The 22964-nt window shown below is 38.5% G+C and overlaps 1 protein-coding gene across 3 annotated transcripts in view; it reads left to right on the top strand.

Annotated features, from left to right (window-relative positions):
* Nucleotides 1-20537, top strand: part of arhgef12a (Rho guanine nucleotide exchange factor (GEF) 12a) — a 39644-nt gene extending 19107 nt beyond the window's left edge. For 2 of the 3 annotated variants that reach the window (XM_043259169.1, XM_043259171.1), the window contains 36 exons: nucleotides 345-394; nucleotides 589-646; nucleotides 721-893; nucleotides 1056-1130; nucleotides 1527-1637; nucleotides 2651-2758; nucleotides 2904-3032; nucleotides 3110-3208; nucleotides 3289-3399; nucleotides 4028-4126; nucleotides 4648-4690; nucleotides 5388-5493; nucleotides 5610-5735; nucleotides 6558-6590; nucleotides 7188-7305; nucleotides 7843-7942; nucleotides 8734-8949; nucleotides 9043-9172; nucleotides 10010-10045; nucleotides 10449-10591; nucleotides 10726-10872; nucleotides 10954-11039; nucleotides 11146-11271; nucleotides 13000-13114; nucleotides 14421-14521; nucleotides 14920-14997; nucleotides 15646-15721; nucleotides 15804-15971; nucleotides 16052-16139; nucleotides 16225-16302; nucleotides 16535-16614; nucleotides 16705-16890; nucleotides 17910-18110; nucleotides 18263-18483; nucleotides 19547-19622; nucleotides 19726-20537. In XM_043259169.1, the coding sequence (XP_043115104.1) occupies nucleotides 345-394; nucleotides 589-646; nucleotides 721-893; nucleotides 1056-1130; nucleotides 1527-1637; nucleotides 2651-2758; nucleotides 2904-3032; nucleotides 3110-3208; nucleotides 3289-3399; nucleotides 4028-4126; nucleotides 4648-4690; nucleotides 5388-5493; nucleotides 5610-5735; nucleotides 6558-6590; nucleotides 7188-7305; nucleotides 7843-7942; nucleotides 8734-8949; nucleotides 9043-9172; nucleotides 10010-10045; nucleotides 10449-10591; nucleotides 10726-10872; nucleotides 10954-11039; nucleotides 11146-11271; nucleotides 13000-13114; nucleotides 14421-14521; nucleotides 14920-14997; nucleotides 15646-15721; nucleotides 15804-15971; nucleotides 16052-16139; nucleotides 16225-16302; nucleotides 16535-16614; nucleotides 16705-16890; nucleotides 17910-18110; nucleotides 18263-18483; nucleotides 19547-19622; nucleotides 19726-19736 (3902 nt within the window). In that variant the 3' untranslated portion in view covers nucleotides 19737-20537. The remainder of the gene's footprint in view (nucleotides 1-344; nucleotides 395-588; nucleotides 647-720; nucleotides 894-1055; nucleotides 1131-1526; nucleotides 1638-2650; nucleotides 2759-2903; nucleotides 3033-3109; nucleotides 3209-3288; nucleotides 3400-4027; nucleotides 4127-4647; nucleotides 4691-5387; nucleotides 5494-5609; nucleotides 5736-6557; nucleotides 6591-7187; nucleotides 7306-7842; nucleotides 7943-8733; nucleotides 8950-9042; nucleotides 9173-10009; nucleotides 10046-10448; nucleotides 10592-10725; nucleotides 10873-10953; nucleotides 11040-11145; nucleotides 11272-12999; nucleotides 13115-14420; nucleotides 14522-14919; nucleotides 14998-15645; nucleotides 15722-15803; nucleotides 15972-16051; nucleotides 16140-16224; nucleotides 16303-16534; nucleotides 16615-16704; nucleotides 16891-17909; nucleotides 18111-18262; nucleotides 18484-19546; nucleotides 19623-19725) is intronic. The other variant, XM_043259170.1, reaches the window with a different exon arrangement.
* The last annotated feature ends 2427 nt before the right edge of the window (nucleotides 20538-22964 follow it).

A 22964-nucleotide genomic window follows, 5' to 3' on the forward strand; every position in this document is an offset into this window, starting at 1 on the left:
TATATCTTTTCGTGTCATAATACATGCCATACAGTGTGGAATATTCTCTAGAAGTACACTCACAATTGCCCCATTTTCTGAAATGTTTTATCTACATGGCACTGTAGTGAACAATTTTACATGAGATATAAATGCGTGTATACCCAGAATGGAGCTTTCATCATTTGCAAAATGACAGTGAAAAACCAATTTGTGTGTGCTGTAAATGGAGCACATAAACCACATAGCAATGTGCTGAAAAACCACCCAGAACCTCTTAGCAACCAGATGGCAGCACTCTACCCGCTGCACCAAAAAATGCTTTCAATTCATAATCGTCATAATCATCTCCTGTCTTTTTGTAGATGGCGCTGCAATGCGTGCAGGTGTTCAGACGGGGGACAGGATCATTAAGGTGAGATGCTTACAGATGCAAGAGTTGTATTTCTCGCTGCCCACTCCTCCTGCTCTTCACCACTGCTTTTTAGCATCTGTCTATTCTGCCACCTGCTGGTCACAAAGTGACCTCATGTTTGGGTCTGTATGAGAGAACTTGCATGTTTATGGTTTTATAATCAGAGTGTATAAGCAGTGCCTCCTCTGCTTTAGGTGAACGGGACATTGGTAACGCAATCAAACCATGTCGAAGTGGTAAAACTAATCAAATGTGAGTATATAAATCATTTGCTTGAGTGAAGATGACGTTTCCACCACTGACTAAAACTCATTTGTTCTTCACAGCTGGCTCATATGTGGCCCTCACAGTATTAGGCCGGCCACCCGGGTTGCCCCAGATCCCCCTCTCTGAGGTAGACGTGGGTCTTGGGTCACCGGGGGGTTATGGAGACCCTTTTGTTACATCTCCCAACTCTTACAATGCAGCGGAACGCACCTCCTCTCCTCTGATTTCATGGGTAAGACGCCCATACCTTCCTGCAAATAGCTTTCCCATCTTTGCCTTTCATGTTGTTTATTTGTTGTAAGTCCACTTCCTCATATCTCTCCTCTATTTAAATGACGTAATCTATATTTATTATTTGCTCCTCCTCATCGTTTGTCAACCCAACCCTTCACAGGAAGAAAACAGTGCTCCGCTCAACCAAAGAATGGACAACAGGAGGATGGTGTCCAAAGAGCAACATGACATACAGGTCAGAATTTAAATATCAGACTCAAAACTACTAGTTAAAAGTGGGCGCACATGCTACTTTCAATTTCACAACGTGTGTCTGTCCATAAAGTGTTGAGTTACAGAGCTGTATTGTTGCAGTATGACTTAAGTCGATAAGAATGAGGCCTTTCCTGTTGGGAGGTAATTTAAAGCTTTAGTATAGCTGATAAGTGAGAGGGTACCCTTAAGCTCCTCCCACTGTGTTTCAACACCGTTACAACCTTCACATGTCTTGTAAACGAAGATCTGTCATTCTCATTGTCATGGAGAGCAACATAGAAGTAGACTTATACAGAGCAGAGCAACAGGCCTTTACCCTTTGACTGTGTGTGTATGAGATCTGATTATATAGTGTATGGAAATGTCTCTTCTTTAGGGACTGAAGGAGGACTACTGCAGAACTCCTACACCCAAACCACTACGGGATATCCAGGAAGCCAAGAAGCACATTCCACATCAGCAGGGCCAGCTTAACAGGGCAACACATGTATGACATTTCTGACCAGTTTAAATTTATATTCATATTCAAACATCAGTGATGCACTGTAAGGGACTGGTCAGCCGATTTGGATATAGCTAGAGAGACAGATTGCTTTAATTATAAAGCTTTCTGTATTACATGATATTGAAGTTTACACACAAATCTTAAACAGCCCAACCGTCTTCATACAAATAAGTGCCAAATCAGCATATTGGAATGCTTTCTGGAGGGTCGTATGACAAATTTAGCTTTGCCATAACAGGAATAAGTTAAATTTTGTGTGTGTGTGTGTAAATTACTTTTTATAAATTTAATTACAGGATGCCATAACAGGAATAAGTAAAATTTTTAAACTTTATTGTATAAATATAAAATGCTTAAAAAATAAATAAGAAGTCAATTTTTCTTATCTAATTAAAAAATTATTTACAACCTAAAATTAAAACTTTGAATTACTAAAATAAAATGTTATATTTGTAAAAAAATGTATTTTGGGGTAATAGCAATAGCAATATTGGGGTAATAGCAATTTTTAGGCTGATATGTGACCCTGGACCACAGACAGTCATAACGATACATTTTTGGAAATTGAGATTTATACATTATCTGGAAGAATAAGTAAGATTTCCATTTGGTGTATGGCTTGTGTAGGATATGAAATTTTTAGGCTGAGATAGAACTATTGGAAAATCTGGAATCTGAGGGTGCTAAATAATTCTCCTTTTAACGTTGTCCAAATGAATTTCTTGGCAATATATACTACTAATCAAACATTAAGTTTTGATATATTTATAGTTGGGAATTTACAAAATATCTTCATAGAATGTGATCTTTAATGTGTTAATTTTGACCCATAAAGTGTATTGTTGGCTATTGCTACAAATCTGACATAAGACTGGCTTTGTGGTCCAGGGTCACATATTACTTGACCATTAATTTGGAATTATGTGGGTTTCAAAAGATTTTGAATCTGATTTTGAATTATGTGCACATTTACTGACTACAAATCTATGCTTTAGGAGAGTCTGTGTCTCAGGAACAGTGAAGATGGCTGTTGGGTGGATGAGGATCAATATAAGGGAGATTTCAACCCAGAGGGTTTCTGGAGTGGAAGTTCATTATCATCTGTAAGTGTACACCGCGCTCTCTTTTCTATGAGAGGTCTTCACTGATCTCAGTTAAACAGTGGAACTTATCATGAGTGTACTTGTGGCTCTTGTTGCTTGCTTCTCTGTGGGGTAATTAATTGTGTTTATGGTACGGGATGTGCAGGTACAACGCCGGTTCTACCCAGCCTCTCCAGAGAGCCAAAGGGAATCCAACTGTTCCAGTCCGAAGAGCACCCCTAGAGACAGTTTCCACTCCTGCCCCTCCCCTGAGGTCGAGGACGGCTCCGACCTGGTGAGAACCGTTGCTCTTGACAGACCTTTCTGCCTGATTTCTGATGAGCACGATTGTCACACCTCTGCTTCCCGTAGGATTCCCGTTTCTCATCCACCATAGGGAGTCCACCCTCCCGCCTGGCTTCTGAGATCATTGCGGCTGAAGATGATGACTTTGACACAGAGCAGGAGCAGGTATTTTTCGTTCCTTTTCCTCAGTGCAGGGGGCAAGGGCTTGGTCATCTGCCTCTTTAACCAGATCTGATGTGTCTCAGGTGAATGGACAGTGCAGCTGCTTCCAGAATATCGAGCTGCTCAAGACTCGACCCGGTCATCTTGCTGCCTTTCTGCATCATGTGATCTCTCAGTTTGATCCTGCACCACTGGTGAGTTACAGCAGTAATTAGCAGTGCTTGCTAAGGCAAGCAGGACTATTGATCATTCTTTCTAAGCAATCAGATTTATGGTTTTCACCTGATGGGCAATAAAACGGCCAAAAAAAGTTGTTTTAAAGAAGTGATTAGACTTTGGAATAATTTTTTTTAGACCACCGTTTTAATCTCAAAGCATATCTGCGTATATTTGTTTCACTATCTGTGAGAAATTAAATGGTTTTGATTATGCTTTTAATGAGCAGAGGATTCAAATCACGATACATTCCTTACAGAAAACATTGTTAAAAAAAATTGTAGCATGCTGCAAACTCTGATGCAACAACCAGTTGCACAATGAAAGCACAGTGAACCACTCAAAAATCCAAACTGCATGTTTGGACTAAGATGTACTGGCAAAAATAGGTTTTTAATAAAAAAAACTTAAAAATAAAAATAAAGAAATTGGCAGAAAAAAAATCTGAATAAAGATAAACTGTAATAAACATCAATGCTGAAAATCTCACACTTACTTGTGACACATCTCTTTAATGATTAATGACCCCAAATATAGTACTATCATCAGTAATGTTTAATATTCAAATCAGGCAAACAAATCACTGCATCTCACTTCCCTCCACAGCTCTGCTACCTGTACGCTGACCTCTACAAACAAACCAACTCCAAAGAAACACGACAGATCTTCATGCACTTCTTGACGATCTTCATAGACCGGGGGGCAGTAAGTGGAGCTTTTCACACCTTCTCTCTTCTCGCTCAAACCCGTCATTGTCTGCTCTGCTTTGGTATCGTTTGGTCTGTGGGCAAGTTGAGGCAAAAGCCTGTATCCACCCAGATCAACCGTGCCTTTTGTCCTGAGAGGTGTGTGGAGGGTTACTCCTTTCCCAGCACCCTCAGGGTCAGGAAGCATACGCGCTCTCAGACAACCTTTTACCTCCACGGTCATCGCATACTGTTGTTCTCAAACTCTGTGTGCTTGTGTGTGTGTGTGTGTGTGTGTGTGTGTGTGTGTGTGTGTGTGTGTGTGTTTGAGTGGGTGCGCGTCTTCCCTGCAGCAAACTATGTTCTCTTTCTGCCAGATGGACGGGTAGTTCATTTGGAACTTGTGCATATCTTTTCCCACAGCTCTGCTGTTTTGTTACCTTGTTAATGTAGTGTTCGTAGCTGTTTTTTGCGGGGGGGGGGGGAAATCAGCTACTTTTGTGAGAGAGCATTTTTTAATTTATTGTTTTCGTTCAACAGAATTTGAAAGTCGCTGTGCCTGAATCCATCTCCTCTGAGCTCGGTAAGCAAAGTTAATTTTAGAAGCGTCTTAATGGAAGCACAAACGCCCGTTCTCACCCTCGCACTTTTGTTTGTGTGTTCGTTTCAACATCCAACCACATAATCATTTCTCAGCCCTCGGTGGGAAACCTGCAATTGTTCAGAAAGCACAAATCCTGTTTAACATTCATGTTGACTCTTCATGTAATTATGGATTTAGCTTCTGAAGCACTTGGTCACTCTGCCCGTGTGTCATGTTGACATTGCTTAAAAGGCAACGTGTTTTGTGATGCATACTGATGCCATTTATGTTCATGCAGGTTGTTTACTGGTCATATATGGGTGTGAATTTGTGAGAATTGTTTTTGCTTTGTATGTACCTAGCTATCATTTGGTAGCAACGTTATCTTTTGTGGACATTTGAGGATGTCCTCATTTGAAAATTGATTATAAATCATGATATCTGTCTAAAGTAATTCAAATTTTTGCTATTATACGTGTCCGTTTAATTTCACATTTGTCAGCAGGCTCACAAAGACGTTAAAGCTTGATATCACCTAGTTTTTTGGATTTCTTTAAGATTTAGAAATAGAAAGTGTTTAAATTGGGGGTAGGTTATTTTGTATTAAAATGGGGGGGGTTGGGGGTGAAAGCCTAAACTTAAATTAATATCAGATTATGAAACGTGTGACTGATATTTTATGTGTACGTGTATTCAGAGCGGCGGAGACCCGAGCTGATTCCAGAGGAATTATACAGGCAATATATACAGACAATACAGGAAGCTCTCCTTCCAGATGTACAGAGAAACTTGGAAGACTTCAGGTTAGTAATATAGACGTTCTCATTTCGTCACTAACTGCTGTCACCTTTCACTCCTTCAGATTGACGGTGACATATTGACAGTAGCACGTAAAAAACAACTGCATCCACTCTTACAGGCAGAAGCGCAGTATGGGCCTGACCCTGGCTGATGTAGAGCTGTCTCGTCTGGACTCTGAACAGCTGGCTCTAGAGAGGGAGAGATCATGCGCTGAAAACATTCTCTCCAAGATAGATGACATTCTGTGAGAATCACACACACTCTTTTAATCACTCTGCATCAGGGCTTGGTGGTGTTTTAAAAAAAAAAAACATAATTTTTTTATTTGGCCATACAATTTTTTTTCTTGACATTCATGACGGTAGTCTAGTTTTGCAATCATAGTCTTGGCGTAACAACTATCAATAATATGTATGATTTAATCTTCAATTTAATGTGTATAATCTATAAAATGTATATAATCTGAGCAATCATGAATAATATATAATGATATTAGTGCCGTCAAATGATTAATCGTGATTAATCTCATCCAAAATAAGTTTTTGCTTGATTTTAATGGCTAAGATTATAAAATATATATAGATCATATCATATCATATATAGATCTTATAGATCATAAAAGTCCCCGAATGGATAAAAATCTCGTATTATTACCCTTTACTTAAGGGTTTGATTTATGTATTTAAAATTACATTTGAAGTCAGTAGACAGAAAAAAAGATTTTGCTAAATAATAATCTATATTGTACCCTTATAGCATTTTTTTCTCTAAAATACATAAATATTACATTCAGTATTGTCAGTAGACTAAAAACTAAATTAAGGAATTATTTAGCTATATTGTTTAATAAAAATGTTATGAAATGTTTTAGCTATATAATTCCAACAGTTTTATGATATATTTGTATTGCTATTTAAAAATGATTCAGCTTTTTTTTTGTTCAACACTTGAAATTATTTTGCGTTAAAAAATGTAAATATCAAACGATATTTTTTATATTTACTCCACATACCCAAGATCGTCTGCTCATCGACTGTTCTCCATCTTACACGTGTGTCTCTTTCAGGTTGACTTCACAACCCACGGAGGAGGAGAAATGGTGAGGATTTTTTGTGTTTTCCTCCGGCAAACATCATCCATGATGATCGACAATAAAGACATTACGGATGAAGGTTATTTGATTGTGCGTAAAGACGTTGCGTTAGATTTGTTTGTAAATTGCCAGCCTGGGGTACACGAGCATATTGACACTTGACACAAATGCAAGATGCTGCAGAACAGAGCGACTTAATGAGATTTCTAATCTTCATGCATTTCCTACTCCTCATTTACCATAATGTAGGCAAACATATTTGAGACACCATATGGAAACACCACAAGCCTGTATGATTTATGAATGTACAGGACATATGTGAGAAGATAGATGGTGAACTTGTGCGTGTGTGCACGTGAGTTTTCAGACATATGGCAGAAGGCACAATAAGATAGGAGTCATGCGGAACAGAAGGAGTTGGCCACATGGAGCCAACAGCACTCAACAGGCACAACACAACCCTCAGAGACTCCAGTCTAAATTAGGAAATGAAAGACTGCGACGCTCAACGCCGTGCTCTAGTTACTAAAGCTCTGACAGGGCGTGAGGAAAGAGCTCAGTTCAACCCTAATACACAGTTTTGTTTGTTTGTTTGTTTTTTAGCAACACCATACAGTATGTGATCTTTATGTACATGAAGCATCTGGGAGTTCGGGTGAAAGAGCAACGAAACCTGGAGTCCAAACGAGTTCGAATCATTTTTTTTCCTTCCAAACTAAGGGTATGTGCTTGTACTGTTTTCTGAAAACACGATCATATAACTCCGTTCCAAAACCTGACCACCTGTTTACATAGGCAGTTAGATTTAACATTTTTAGTTTTTGACTTATTTGGAATGTTTTTTTTTGTGAAATACTTTGACATTAATAAAGTTTTATGTCACCATATTAATCAAAATATAAAAAGGGATTGCACACACACATTGATGTCTGTTTTTGTTAGATCATTAATGAAAAAAAATTATTGTATAATTGCGAACACATTGATTTGATGCAATGAAAGTGCATGAACATGATCCGTGCAATCCATTTATAATCAAGGTTTTTTATCTTGTATGTATTCTGAAATTTATCTTGTTATGCAAACGATGCATAATTAGTGTGGTATAATTCTGTTGCCTTCATGTCCAGAGAATACTTATAATGTCTGTAGTACTCCCTCTGTGGGCAGTTTACTAGGTTATGGAACAAAGCAGTTGTCTTCTCAGTCTTTCTGTGGCAAAGTCGTTACCCTGAGGATTGTTGATCTTCCTGAACAGAAAAGCAAAACAGAAAAGGAAGGGGAGGAGAAACTGAAAAGGCCTTTTTTTCCCATCCGGGTGCCCCCGCGGTGGCCCAGTCGCGGCGATTCAGTACCATGTGAGTCTAATGCAAAGTTCTACAACCTGCAGCTATTGAAGACACAGGCTTTTTTCTTAAGGCTTTGAACTTTTTTTGCATTCAGATCCAACATTAACAAGTGGCTGGTTTGAAAAGAAATGTACTGGACGTGTAGTTTACCAGCTATGAAACTTTTTAAAATTAAAAACAGACATAGTAGGCTTGACTGGCTTTTGTTCGTTTTTTTTTTAGTTTAAACGTTAAAACTCTGTTTGCATTTGTTGTTTAAAATGTTCTTTTTGCAATCAAATGAACTCTACCGTTCAAAGTATTGACTCAAGTAATTATTTTTATTCAGCAAGTATTTTTGTTTAGACAGTGACAGCACTTTTTATAGATTACTGTATATAAATAGATTTGTTTTAATATCAACTAAACACTATTCAAAAAAATAGTAGGCAGCACAACTGTTTTTGAAATTGAGCATTTCAGATTTTCGCAGTTTCTGAACGATTTCTGAAGGATCGTGTCATACCGACACCTGGAGTAATGGTTTCTGAAATTACAGATTTACCTTCACAGGAACAAATTGCATTTTAAAATGTATTACAATTGAATAAAGTTACTTTTGATCAACTGAATGCAACATTGGTGAGCTTAAGAGAACTAAATGGACAAACTTTGTTGTGTAGTGAATGCTAGACCTGAAAGCTTGCGATTCCTGGCAAATTTTAAAAGCAGAAGGCTTGCCCTCGTTTTGCTTTCCTTCGTCTGGGTGGTGAAAGATTCATGTTGATGGTAAGTCTTGTTTGGTGTGTGTGTCTGAGCAGCTGGGAGGGCCGGGGACAGCATCAAGCATCGGCCTCAGAAGCAGATGTCTCAGCCAGCTTTGGGTGGGTCGGAGTTTATCGAGGGTGGACGTCTGCGGGGCAGTCAGTCGAGTGAGGGCTCAGACCTCCTACAGAGCCCCAGTTTGATCACGTCTCCCCTCTTCAGCGCCTCTTACGGCTCGCCATCAGACCCCTTGGGCAGAGACCCGGAGTTTAGTGAGTACTGCATCTCCATCTCGTTCATCTGAGTGATTGTTTTGTTTTATTTCCTGTACACTCCATCTGAAACCGGCTCTTCTGTGTGATCAGGTATGAGCCCATCTGCGGTGGTTCCCCGGCTCAGTGACGGGCTGCAGTCTGGAGAAATGCTGGACAGCATCTACCCACCCTGTGACTACATCCCCTACAACACGGACCAGCTAGATGAAGATGGAGAAAGGTGCATGTTTAACAACTTATACAGCGAAGCATCTTCTTTTTTCTAACGTAATCCTGATCTATCTCAACACTTGGTCACATTTAGTGTTGTTTTACAAAATGTTCAAAATTCAGTGTCTGCACAATTAAGTGCGTAAGTGCAAGTTACTTCAAAATTTTGTAGAATTTCACTAATGTGATCATTCTTCTGGTGTTTGATGCTAAAAAACCAATAAAACACCAGATTATTTCCTCATTTTCTCATTCTCATTGTATATTACTTTGTTCTTTAAGATGAATACAATTGGCATTACATGAAAACATTTTCTGTCTCTTTCAAGCTTTATAATTTAGATTTAGAAACCCAAGACAGTGCATTCATCCATTATTAAAAAGTACTCCACATGGTTGAATAAAGGGCTTTCTTGAAATAAAGCAATGAATTTTTTCACGTAACTCTTGATTGTATTCACCTGAAAGAAGAATGTAATCATTAGATATAGAATATTTAATTGTGCATGCTTATTTTTGCTATTTGTACATTTGAAATATCTTTGCCACTTATTTAAAGTTGAATAACAAAAAAATTAAATAACATTATAAAATAATTGACACCATAAGAAATGGATTAACACTGTTAAATATAATATTCATCAAATCTCAAAATAAATATAATTTTTTTTAAAAACTGTACATAATGTTGGGTAGTCTAATTTAATTTGTAGAATTAGTTTATTATGACAATTTTTTTAATGCTAATTTGTATGATATTAATTATGCTTATTACTTATATCAGGATTTTAATATCATTGTGGTCACTTTGTGTCAGTGAAGTGAGCAAGTATGTCCTGTTTTCCAGACTCCTTGATGGGGGCACCCCTAAACTGAGTAGAAGGTACTGGTCACTGGCTGCTGTCAATCACCCACATCACTCTATACACTGTGTCCTAACCAGAAGCGACATGATAAAGCGACAATCGATAAAAGCTATTTCTTTTTTCCCTAACCTGCCGTAATGAGGCCATTTTCTCCACCGCCTGGTTTCTATTTCGTGCTAGGCTGCCACACTCACGGTGCAATCTTATTTGTTCAAAATATCTAAAACAGTAAGCATCAAAAATGGCCTGATTGGCTGAGATTACACCAGAAGATTCGTAGCAGTCTGAATAAAATGTTTTTCACATAACGTTTGGCAGTGAACTTAGTTGAGTTCACTGCAAGTTTTTGATGAGTTCACACATTCAGACACGCATTGAGCTTAATGAGTGTTCATCTATGCACCATCTCCTCCCTCACAGGTTTGAAGAGCTGCAGAGTGAGGATGATCAGGGGAGTGATGTTTACTCTGATGTAGATCCTCCAAACTGGCAGCAGCTGGTCGGGCGTGATGTTTTAGCAGGCCTGACGCCCCACGAGATCAAGAGACAAGAAGTCATTAATGGTACGATCTTGTTCGCTTTTCGCTACATAAATCAGACAGCAGCACATCAGATTTAACGTGCACAATGCATTGTTAGAGCTGTTGTTTTGGTTTTTGCTTTTGAAGTAACTGTGTTTCTCATCTGATGCTCGCAGAACTGTTCTACACGGAGAGAGCCCACGTACGCATGCTGAAGGTCCTAGACCGCGTCTTCTACCAGAAGCTCACCCGAGACAACATACTGCCCCCTGCTGACATCAAGAACATATTCACCAACCTGGAGGAAATCGTCCAGTTGCACAGTACGCGTACTTGCAATCATTTTTTCTTACTATTAACCGCCACATGTTTCAGATCATGGCATATGCTGTTTCAAATTTCAGTGAGGATAGCAGATCAAATGACAGCGATACGCAAGAAGAATGAGTCGTCGGTCATCGACCACATAGGAGACGAGTTGCTGTCTTGGGTAAGGGCTCATGTTTTTCTCGTATCCTGTGGCCGTTTGTGGTAGGTCTTCTCTGGGTGATGAGACTCCCACATGCTAACAAATCCACTGGCTTGTTGTTTTCTAGTTCAGTTGTGGAGAGGAGGAGAAGATCAAGCAAGCAGTGGGCACTTTCTGCAGTAACCAGCCCTTCGCCCTGGAGCTCATCAAGTCCCGGCAGAAGAAGGACCAGCGCTTCACCTCCTTCATGCAGGTGGGTCGAGACCCCTCGCTGGCCGCAGGGCCGTGAGAGCTGCTGCAGTTCACTTTAGACAGACTGTTTGGAGAATTTCAGACATTCAGTGCTGTTCAAAGTTTTAAGGTCAGTTAGATTTTTCTGATGTTTCTCATGTTCATCAACAATGCATTTTTAAAATATAATATAACATTTTTACATGATTAGAATTGCGTAAGTATATTATAAATATCCAAATTATTAAATATTAAAATGATGCTCAAGAAACATGTTGAAATGTTTTTTCAGTATTGAAAGTTTAAAATAAATATTTTGCTTATGAATTTCATGCATTCTTGGTGAGTGACATTATTTCTTATATATATAAAAAAAAAAAAAACTTAATGACCCCAAATATTTGAATGTTTGTGTACATTTGTAGTTGTTTTCATTCCTTATTTAGGGCTGTCAAAGTTAATGTGTTGATGCATGTGATTTCATTAAATAATGCTCTAAGCACATTTATTCACTTGACTATTTCAATCTGTTGTATATGTATTCTTTTAAGAACAACAGAATGTGTTAATGTGTTGACTTATTTTAATTTGCAAGTAATTAATTCTAATAGCATTTTAATAAGTTGACAGCCCTACTAATTTACAGCAAATGTAAATGTTTCCGCAGGTTTTCTGTGTTGATACAGTGTTACAGCAGAAGAGATTCTGATCTAAATATCTAAATAAAGTCATCTCTGACTTGTTAATAGTATCAGCTTTGCCTGGCAGCCAAACATCAGAGAAAAGGAAGACAAAAGAGATTTTGTTTAATTGGGGGATAATTACAGGATATAGTGTAGAATTTGCTTATCTTGGAGATAAGAGTTTATGAACCTTAGGCAGATGTATTTGTGAGGAGCCTTGGGAGTGTGTTGAGAGCTTGTGTTTGTCTCTGCACTGTTTTTATCTCATAGTAGAAGTAGATGCAGGAGAATAAGACTTAAGATTTAACAACCTTTCCACATACACTGCATTTTCTGAAATCAACCACGCTAATCTCTCCATTGAGAAAACTAGTGTGTAAGCACTAGAACATAAAGGTGTAATAAAAATGTCAAATCCACTGTTATAGTCATTATGCCTTTGAGATGTATATTAGAGAAAATAGAGCTTTTTCAAACCTTAAAGAAGCAGTTCACCAAAAATTGCTGTTGTTTATTCACCTCCATGTTATTCCGAATCTGAATTTCTGCTGAATAGCAGAAAAGAGATAGTTAGGAGAATGTTCATGCTGCCCGTTTCATGTATTGAAAATCAATGGTGTCCAATTAGAGCAGGGTTAAAAGGGAACATTTTCTGGGAATAATGACTCACACAACACCTCAATACGACCTCAGATGGGATGTATAGGTCTTATACAGGTTTGAAAATAGATGAGAGTGAATAAATGATGATAGTATATTAATTTTTGATTGAACTATACTTCTAATGAAGTGACAGTATATTTACAGATTTTAGAGCTGTATTGTGGTTGTTTACCAAGACATTAGTGATTCCATTTACCTTGCTGACGGATCACAATGTTGTGACTCGCAGAGGATTACTTTCTCACTTGAGTGAAGGATAAAACCCACACTGAAGTGTATTATTTATGATGTTGGAGACTCTTGATAACAAGGAAATATGCAAAAGATTAGGGAGGATTTTGTTGTGGATTTGCATGTACTGTTGTCCTCAATTTCTTGTTTGATTGTCTCTGCACCATCTGCAGGAAGCTGAAAGCAATCGACTGTGTCGACGATTACAGCTAAAGGACATCATCCCTGCAGAGATGCAGAGGTTCACTAAGTACCCTTTACTGTTGGACAACATTGCCAAGTACACAGGTATTTTGCTTCTTTCCTCCAAAGCATTGTATTGCAGCAAGGTTTACGTTAATGTTAAGCGAATGCTTAGGCTACACAATATTTAAACCAAATTTACCACAAAAATATTGAAAAAACCAAATATCTGATTAATATTGATATCCGAGTTTACTAACAGGTGTGACTCCTATTCTCTTGTCCGCTTTAAACAGTTGGAGAACGAGGGAGAACATCTGTTCTGTCATTTTCTGTAACCCGAAAGGGCTTGTCAATCATAGCATTGCTGATTGACAGCAAAAAATGATTTGTGACACTCTCACCTCATGCCATAGGTATGTCAGTGATGTGACAGACAGCTAGTTGTTGACTGGAACAACCAAACTCATTGAAAACTCAGTTGTGAACCCTGAAAATTTAAGTCACATTTAAGTATTATTAATGCAGCTGACCATCTTTTTTAAACACTGTATAAGACAAACATTATTTTCATGACCGATTAGAAGAAATGTTTTCATGAGCAGCAAATCAGCTTATTCGAATGATTTCTGAAGGATCATATGACACAAAACAATAAATTTCAGCCTTGATCACAGTAAAAAAAAACAAATAAAAAAAATGTAATGTTTAAATTTTTTTTTAAATTTAGTTTTTATTCGTTTTTTTTTTATATTTGTTTAACTTTTTTCCAGCAATTTATTATAAATATATTCAGATGTAATTTAACATATTAAATTTAACATGTTCATGTAATTCTTTTTAACAAAACCGGGTATACAGGGTTGGTTTTCATTTGCAGCTGTGCGTGTTGTAAATTTGTAAAAAAAAAAAATTTCCCCTCAGATCTCTATGATCCTCTTGCAGTACCTACATTTTAGAAAAATTAGGGATTTATTCTTGAAGTAAATGTGTAGAGAGTGTATATGTTTGACAAATCGTCAGACCCTAACCTTTATTGTGTTGGCTATTCAAAAAGTGTTTGCTGGCTGGACACCAACCATTAGTAAATTAGAGCTATGCCAGCTCTTAAATCCACATTATTATTCTGAAATGTTCTGAAGGGGGAACCGCACACTTTAGCGTCTCTCACATTATTTGGCAGACGTGTTAAATTGTGGCTCACTTGGCATTGTCAGAGGAAAGCAATAAATGTAAAGTATAACCAGCGATTAAGGGTGAGGTGATTCTCCTCATATTCGTCGGCACTTGGCAGTAGTCTCAGTGGTGTGCACTAGCGGAAATAGAGGGCACTTGGCTGGCCAGGATGTTCTTAAAGAGTTGATTAGTCTCTTCTTGAAATGTGTGCGTTACGTATCATCTTTACCCACAGATGAGTCAGAGGAGAAAGACAAAGTGAGACGAGCAGCCGAATGCTGTCGACACATTCTCAGCCACGTCAACCAGTCCGTGAAGGAGTCAGAGAATAAACAGGTAAGCAGTGCAACTTCATCGAGCTGCCACTCTCTCTCCTGCCTCGAGTTAGGCAGGCTTTATAGCCTCGGGTCAGCTCAAAGGAAAGACTGGGAAACCAAAACTTAATGATTGTCAGCATTCATCTTTGGGTTGAAGGCTTCCAGGTCCTCTTACATCAGCCCTGAAACTGCTCTTAGAGTCGAAACAGAATGATCCAACCTGCTGGAGATCATTCATAAGAAAATTCATTAAAAAGAGTCCTGCTAGGAAAATCTAATCTTCTCCAGCATCTTCAGTACATTTCTTAAACGATTGCAGCTTTTAAAGGTTTTTTGTTTGGTGGCTAAATTCATAAGAGGTCAGCCAATGTTAATGGATTCTTCTGCATAAATATGTATTTTGTTTATGTCCCACAGAGACTGGAGGACTACCAGAGACGGCTGGACCTCTCTTCCCTCAAGCAGAGCGAGAACCCTATGATCTCGGAGTTCAAGGTTGGCGCTTATCATACAGATTTGTCTAGGTTTTTTTCCTAGAAAACTGTATTTGAGAAGCAGAGAATAGCAGCTTATGCCACCAGTTTCTATGTCATGCAGATCAATGTCAATCATATCTGTGCACCTGAGATTCGTTTTCGACAAGACAAAAATATAGTTTTCTTGGCATCATTTTAGTTTTTCATAACTAGGGCTGAAATTAAATTTAATTCATACAAACTCAATCCAAATCCAATCCATATATGGTTTTATTTTAAAATTCTGTAAAAAATAATTTTTAAAGTGTTTCAGTCTAAACCTTCTGATTAAATTTAAAGCTTTTACTATTCAGGACATGACATGACCGGAAAAGTTTTATTAATTTATTTCATCTAACTAAAATGTAATCGTTTTTGGTGCTAGCATCAATAATTGTAATTTGTGTTTGACTCTGAGAGTACGTTTCTAAATAATTTATTTTAAATCTTTGTTAGACGATTTAAACTATTTTATTGTTTTATTTCTTTCTGATTAAATAGCATAAAAAAAAAAGAGTTAAAGTACCAGTTTTCAATTTATAATTTACCGTTTAAAGCACAAATGTGGAAATACAACACAATACAAGAAGGATTTCAAGGATGCACGTTACTCATTCATGTCCTACAGAATCTGGATCTCACGAAAAGGAAGATGGTTCACGAGGGTCCTCTCTCCTGGAAGATTAACAAAGACAAAACTATTGGTAAGCCACTTCTCTCAAACTTCCCAAAAGCTTGCTTTTTTGATGATTGTATAATAACACTAGTGTCTGTTTTTTGCATCAGAGCTGTATACTTTACTCCTGGAAGACATCCTGGTGTTGTTGCAGAAACAGGATGAGCGTTTCATTCTCAGGTGTCACAGCAAGAACCTCGCGGGAACGGCCGACACGAAACACATATTCAGTCCCATCATCAAACTCAGCACTGTGCTGGTGCGCTCGGTGGCGACAGGTGAGTGGCTAACTTCTCATTTGTCACATACACACTCTCAAGAATTAATTCTTACGGGGTTCCTTGATTTCCCCGTACAGATAACAGATCGTTCTTTGTGATCTCCATGTCCAAAAACGGAGCTCAGATTTATGAGCTGATGGCACAAACAGTGTCTGAGCAGAGAATGTAAGTTTTCACCACTTATTGTGTTCCTGCAATCCAATACCCTCTCGTTTATAGTGCAGCGTTAATTAATTGTCTTTTATATCAGGTGGCAACGGCAGATTGCTCAGAGGGCAGATGTTATGAACGCCAAACCCCACAGCGTCATTCCTTTGCCCCAGCACGAGTAAGGTCTTCTCTACTTACTACTTAAAGGAATAATTACACAAAAATTAAAATTCTGTAATCATTTAGTCACCCTTGAGTATTTCCAAATCTGTATTTACGTTTTTGGGTGAACTATTCGTTTTATGTTTATTCTGGGACGAGTGTAACCATAAAATCCATGCATAAAGTGCATTAAAATATAGCAAATATGAAGGCCTTTATCTTTCCATGACCGTTCCTTTGCGTTCTAGTGGTGACAGAGACGGTGTCGAGTTAAGCAAGTTCAGCAAAGGCTCTGAACGGATCTCCACAGGAAGCATGCAGTCCGCAGGTAGCTGTGCATGTGCAAACTCTCCTCTGATTGTAAAAGTGTTGATTGCCACCATACTCAACTCAAGCCTTCATCATCATCTGTCCTCAGAGAAAGACAGCGAATTTTCACCCGCGACAGCCCTGCGGAATTGCGTCCCTGACACCAACCCTGGGGAAGAGGACCAGGTCCCGAGAGCTGGCAGGGATGGCTCGTACCTGGACTCTGAACTCTTGAACGGCAGGGACGCTGACTCTCAATCGTGTTCGTCTAAAGCAGATGAGGCTCTCAAAACCTGTAAGATTGCATTACCATACCTTATTATCACATTCATATCTTGCTTAGTTTTGACAACTTGAAATAAGCATTTACATAATAAATTGTGCTTGCCAAATATCTTAACAATGCCAGATTCCTTGAGTTAAGGATACTGTGCCTGTTTTTTTTTTTTTTTTTTTTTTTGGCTTGTCCTCAGTATTGGGAGGCAGATGCCAACTAAAAAAACTGACAACTCAGCCTCTATTGATTGAAAAACTCCAGAAGAGACTTATTTATTTTTTAAATGGTCTTGTAATTAGTTCAGCAACTAACAATAGAGGATCTTGTGTACTTTTGCTTCCTAATGGGATTCACTTCTTTTGAAAACAAGTATATGAACTTGGATCATCTCAATTTTAAGTTGTTTTTTTGCTATTTTTATGAGGTTAAGCTGGGTCTAAATGATTGTTTTTCATCCCTGTTAGCCCAGTGTGCTGTATTTCATGCTCCAATATGTTAAAAAAAAAAATAGATGATTTTGTTAAAGGGATAGCCCACCTCAAAATGTTGGTAAGCAAAAAGTTTTAGTTCCTGAGTGACTTCTGAAGTATAAACAAAAAATTCAATGGAAGTCAATAGGAACCGAATGTTTAGCTGCCAACATTCTTCAAATGACCTTTTTGTGTTCTGCAGAAGAAAAAAAACTGAAGTTTGGAATGATATACGGCAAAAGATAACTGCATTTTAATTTTTGGTTTGACTGTCCTCTTGATAAATCGTGTTTCCTAATTGTAACATATTATATATCATCAACTTATCATTAACGTATTTTGATTCAGTTAGATTTATGAACAAATATCTTAGACTGGTTTTGTGGTGCAGTTTATCCGGCTCAATTAAAAGTCTAGACATTTCTAGTTTTCTTGGTAACATCAGTTATAAATGGGGTCTCAATATCACCCTTATCCTGTATGTTGTTATCGGCGTTTTCATTTCGGCTTGTTTCGAGTTGGTGTATCATTTAATAAGATCTGTGTACACATCATGCTGTTTTTCAGTGGCGGCACTGAAGCAGGTGTTGGTGACTCAGCTGATGGCTCAGGATGAGGGCGAGAGATTGTGCCGATCGGCCGGCAGTCGTCTCCTCAGGACCACCTCTCTACGCACACCGGTGGAGCACAGCTCCACTCGCACCCCCAGTCGAGCTCAGGACTACACCTCTGGAGATACGGGCTTCTACGAGTGCCCAGAGGACTACGGTAAGTGTCTGACCAAGAGAAATCCTCCTGTCTTGATTTAATGCTGGTTTATATGGAGAGGTGGACTGGAGACAACGGGATCATGATGTGGCGGGATAGTACACATGCTCTGACATTCAGGTGTCCGGGCTGATTGTAGTTGTGATTTCCAGCAGCTTACCTGGTCCTGGAGGGGTACGGTGGCCCAGGAGAGAGCAGTACGGATGATGATATTCAGGTCCGGAGAAAGGAGTCGAGTTTGGCTCACAGCTGTGCTGCTGACTCGGGCATCAGCCTCAAATTCTCCTCGCCTTCCTCAGGCAGCACGTCCCGCCTCAGCAGACAGGTCCTCTCACATCTACGCTGCTTGCAGGCCAACCTCAACCACCTCAAGGTCTGTCTGCTCTCACCGCTTTTTAGGGCTCCATGACATATTAAATATTCACAGTATATAAAATGTGATCTTTCTGAGGCCATTAAATTCAGGGTTAAAGTCTGGGTCATTAGACTAGACTAGTTTTGTCATTTGCAAAATGTTTTTTTTTTTTTATACAGTGTACTGATTTTTATATTTATATTTATTTAGTCAGTTTATGCAATGTATGATTTTTTTAAATATATGCCCAAAGCTGTGTATATATTATAAAATAAATGAAAGTTTTATAAAGGTTTTCAAAATTGCATACATTTATACATGCGTTTATTATTTAATAATTATCTGTAACATTAATAATTGTGATATTATTCTGATCACAATTGTAATATATTAATATATTTTATAAAACAATTACATTTAATATTAAACATTAATAACCCAATTATAACAATCATAGTTGCAATTTGATTCCAGATGAAATCACAGACACAGCTTTAACAGACTGCATTCACATTAATGCACAGATCTGTTTCCACAAGTCAGATGTTTTGTTTTGTCCTGTTCTGAAAACCTAACTGACTGTTTACATCGATTGAATGTCGTAATGCAAGTGCGTTTAACCACAGACAAACAGAGACAACTCGCACGTAGAAGCCTGTCAGTATGCGAGTTTCGTGCATTTAATACCTATTGCGTTCCAAACGGCTGAAATGAAAGCATACGAGCAAAAGACTAAAATGACAGCGAGTGCAAACAGTCAAGCAATGTGCACACGTCTCACAGCGCATGTTCTGTGCAATGAAGCCTGTCGCGTTAGTCTTTAACGCACACACTTGCCATATGTGGGGGGAAAAAGCCAAGCTCGGATTTTGAAATAAAGAGTGCATTTTAATACTTTTGTGACAAGCCCATATGCAGATGATGTCATAGGCTATATATATATATATATATTTGAATAAAAATGGTCAATATCCAATACATGACATAATTAATAAAGCCAGTTTATTAATGATTATCACAGTAATTCTGTAAGTTTAAGACAAATTAATTTGGGTCTTATCTTGTTAATGTTCAATTCCAGGAGATGGAAACCAAGTATTATAATCTACTTCGCCAAAGGCCTGTTGGGTCAGCCGTAGATACGGACGAGAGCAGAGGTAACGAGAACACTTCTAAACATTTCAGATCACACGGCCTTGGACTCGGAGCTCCTGTTTCAGGATTATTCCATCACTCCGCTCTGTCTCATTCCTCCCACAGATAAGAAATAGAGTGGCAGAAGTTCCCGGCTCCTGTGATGACGGGGGCATCGCTTCTATCCGTAACATGCTCCGCACAAGCCTGTCTTCCTCACTGCTGAACACCTCCATCCAAAAAATGAGGGGAATATTCTAACAAGGCCTCTCGCTTCTGTCAGCACTCGTCAATTAGGGAAGACGGACTGTCTCCTCTCAGCCTTACCTGTCCCGATGTCCTCATTCCTACGAACGTGGGCAGCCCAGTCTCTTCTCCTTCCCCGGCAGCCCTAGCTAGAGAAAGGAGAACTACACCAAAATGTACAAAGCTGTGTGTTTAGAAAATATCTAAGTCGAGAGAGGATTTTTTTTAAACTAATAATGTATTAAGCCGTTTTCTTTTTTTTAAATCCCAAGATGTATTTATTTTTCCTTTTAGTGTTTTCCATGTTTCTCGCATGCTTCTGGCTGTTGAAACTCTTAAGCTGTCTGTCGCTGTAGGCTCCAGTTTGACTGAACAGGGCGAGCGCTCCAGAATTCAGACTCTCTTCTCCCCCACAATTTTTTTTTTACGCGTGGAAGCCCAAGTCTGTGCAGTACATAAAGAGAAGTTTTTGCTCAAGGCCTCCCTCAGTAACTTCAGCCGGCTGACATTCCTCCTAGAGCCCTGGACTGAATCATTCACCCCTGAGACCCTCCTGCTGAGATGAAGAGTGGATGGAGCTCGGGCTCTCTTGGTCTGCAGCTACATTTTGATGACTGCAAAAAGAGAAGATTGGCCATCAGGATTGAAGGTGATGCAAAACCTGGAAATAAAGATGCAATGACAAAACCTTTGTACTGATCGATTCTGACTATTTTTTTTTAAATCATTCAAATTTCAGTTCCTTGTCGCGTAATAACTGCAACCCGTTCCTTTAACACAGATGAAAGACGTGGTCAGAAAGAATGGTCGAGTAGTTCCGTATTTCTTTTTCTTCACAACGAGACGGGAAGCTTTTTAGCATTAGTGCTACTAAATGGAGAGCAAAGATTGCGAGCATAATTAATGCTCTGATTATGAGCTGCCACAGAGAATGATCGGACATTTAGTTTGTTTTTGAAGCCGTGCAAGCCCGTCTCCTCATAAAGCAGCTAAATGAGTTGTGTTTTCTGGCAAGCTGTATCGTTAGTCCTCATCAAGGGTACATAAAGTGGGTACCAACTAAACTGTACAATCATCATTCAACGTTACAACGTTTTATGATCAATACCAATTTGCTTCTGCCATGATTCTTTCCCTGACACACCCAGTGTGTGAATTATACACTGACTGTCGGTGTGATGAATCTTTATAGTTCTTTCTGTGAGGGATTTTGGAGTAAAATGTGTAAGGTTTGGCTTGTGGCACCCACAGTCTTTAAAATCTAACTATAGAATATATACTTATACTATACTTAGTGTGTATATATATATATATATATATATATACACACTAAGAATATGCGAGTAATATTATTTTATTTTAAAAAGGATAGTAAGTAAATCTATAATAATGTGAAAAAGCTACTTTCTGTATACGATGTAGTGATCTTAACTGTTTACTGTTGTTCTGATTGTGTATTCGGGCGATTGCGAATATACAGTGTAGTGCTATATGAAAAGGGATGGAGGATTAAATTCGATGTTTCAGAACGATACGCTCTGACATTTCAACACTGAGCCACTGATTGGTAGTTCGAATAAACCGCGTTCGTCGGTAGTTGATGCGGTTAATAAATTCACTTGAAGTATTGAGATAAATAACATTTACATGTTCGTTGTTCTATGAAGTTGGTTAAAGGTTCATTTTAAAACCAATTACAATTTTATGATTTAATTAACTGTTAACATACTGTTTAATTCACTTTGTGCAGCTAACAGCATTAAATGGAATATAATTTCTTTTTTAAATATTTGTTATATACATTTTGTGCGAGATGATCGTATTTGAAAAAAAGATGAAAATATAATCTAATCTAACATATCAAAAATAATCCAAAAAGCATTTTGATTTATATCACCTAATATGCATCACATCACTACCATTTTTGTCATAATGTGGAATATGTAAAGGACTACAATTTTTACTACGATTAACTACGATTTTGCACTTGTAAATACAACATGCATTATTATTTTAAAAATACAACCGTTTCCTTATAACATGGGGTCTCATGTTACTGTAAATCATAAATAGCCAGATTAAGATCAGAACTTAGCTGATTTGCTCTTTGCTTGACAGATCCAACATTACATGGTATGAACAGCCAAGTATATTCTTGTCGATTATACAGTGACAAGCCAGTAGAGGGCAGATAGTGCTCGATATCTGTCTAGAGACTCTGTTTGCCCATAGGGCTGCAATGACATCAATGCTCTGGGTTTAACTGGGCTCTACAGGTTAGCCATGCAGCTACAGAGCAGAGCAAGTGTTTAAAACTACAGCTCCTGTTAAGCTCAGTCACTCCACCTCGGGCGTTGCTCATTACCACGACACTTGTTGCAAATCATTAAAAAAAAGAAGAAAAAAGCTCTTCACTTAACCATGCTCTTGCATACATCAGTAGTGCTCATTCAGACGAATCACAGAGCTCCATTGTAGCCTCAGTCAAGTTTCCCCTAAGCAGTTTTAGAGAGACACTCTGTTCCTCTGAAGGAAAGAGGTTACCTTTTTACCTTATGTGTCCTCTGAGGTAATATGCCCTCGTCGTTTCACCCTCAAAACATGGTGCAGTTAAGTGCAGAGAAACAGACAGTCAGCAGGATAATTGATTGTCTCAGTCTCGGCATGCACCTGTCAATTATCTAATTGAAGCGCTGAGGGGGGCAAGAAGAAGGGCGAACTGTGGTGTCACATCACATCTCTCGCGGTCACTCAGGTCACCTACACCAACCCAAGAGCCATTCTTGTTTCCATACTCCACTGAACACACTTGAGAGCAGTGCCCTTAAAATACACGAGCACAAACTACTGAAATATGCGGCTTTATGAAGATCCGGTGCTCTGGTTCATAGCAAGGTATGGTGTCCAAGTGAGACCATTAGTGAAAAATGCTTCTAAGATGGAGAATAGTAGAATAGTTTGTTTCTTAATCAGAACAGACATGGAGACTTTTAGCGTCACGTGTTCACCAATGGATCATTTATAGTGAATGGGTGCCGTCAGAATGGGAGTCCAAACAGCTGATAAAAACTAGTAATCAACAGCAATTTTCTCCAAATCTGTTCTGATGAAGAAACAAA

The sequence above is a fragment of the Puntigrus tetrazona genome, chromosome 15, assembly GCF_018831695.1.
Source record: "Puntigrus tetrazona isolate hp1 chromosome 15, ASM1883169v1, whole genome shotgun sequence".
NCBI classification, from domain to species: domain Eukaryota; kingdom Metazoa; phylum Chordata; class Actinopteri; order Cypriniformes; family Cyprinidae; genus Puntigrus; species Puntigrus tetrazona.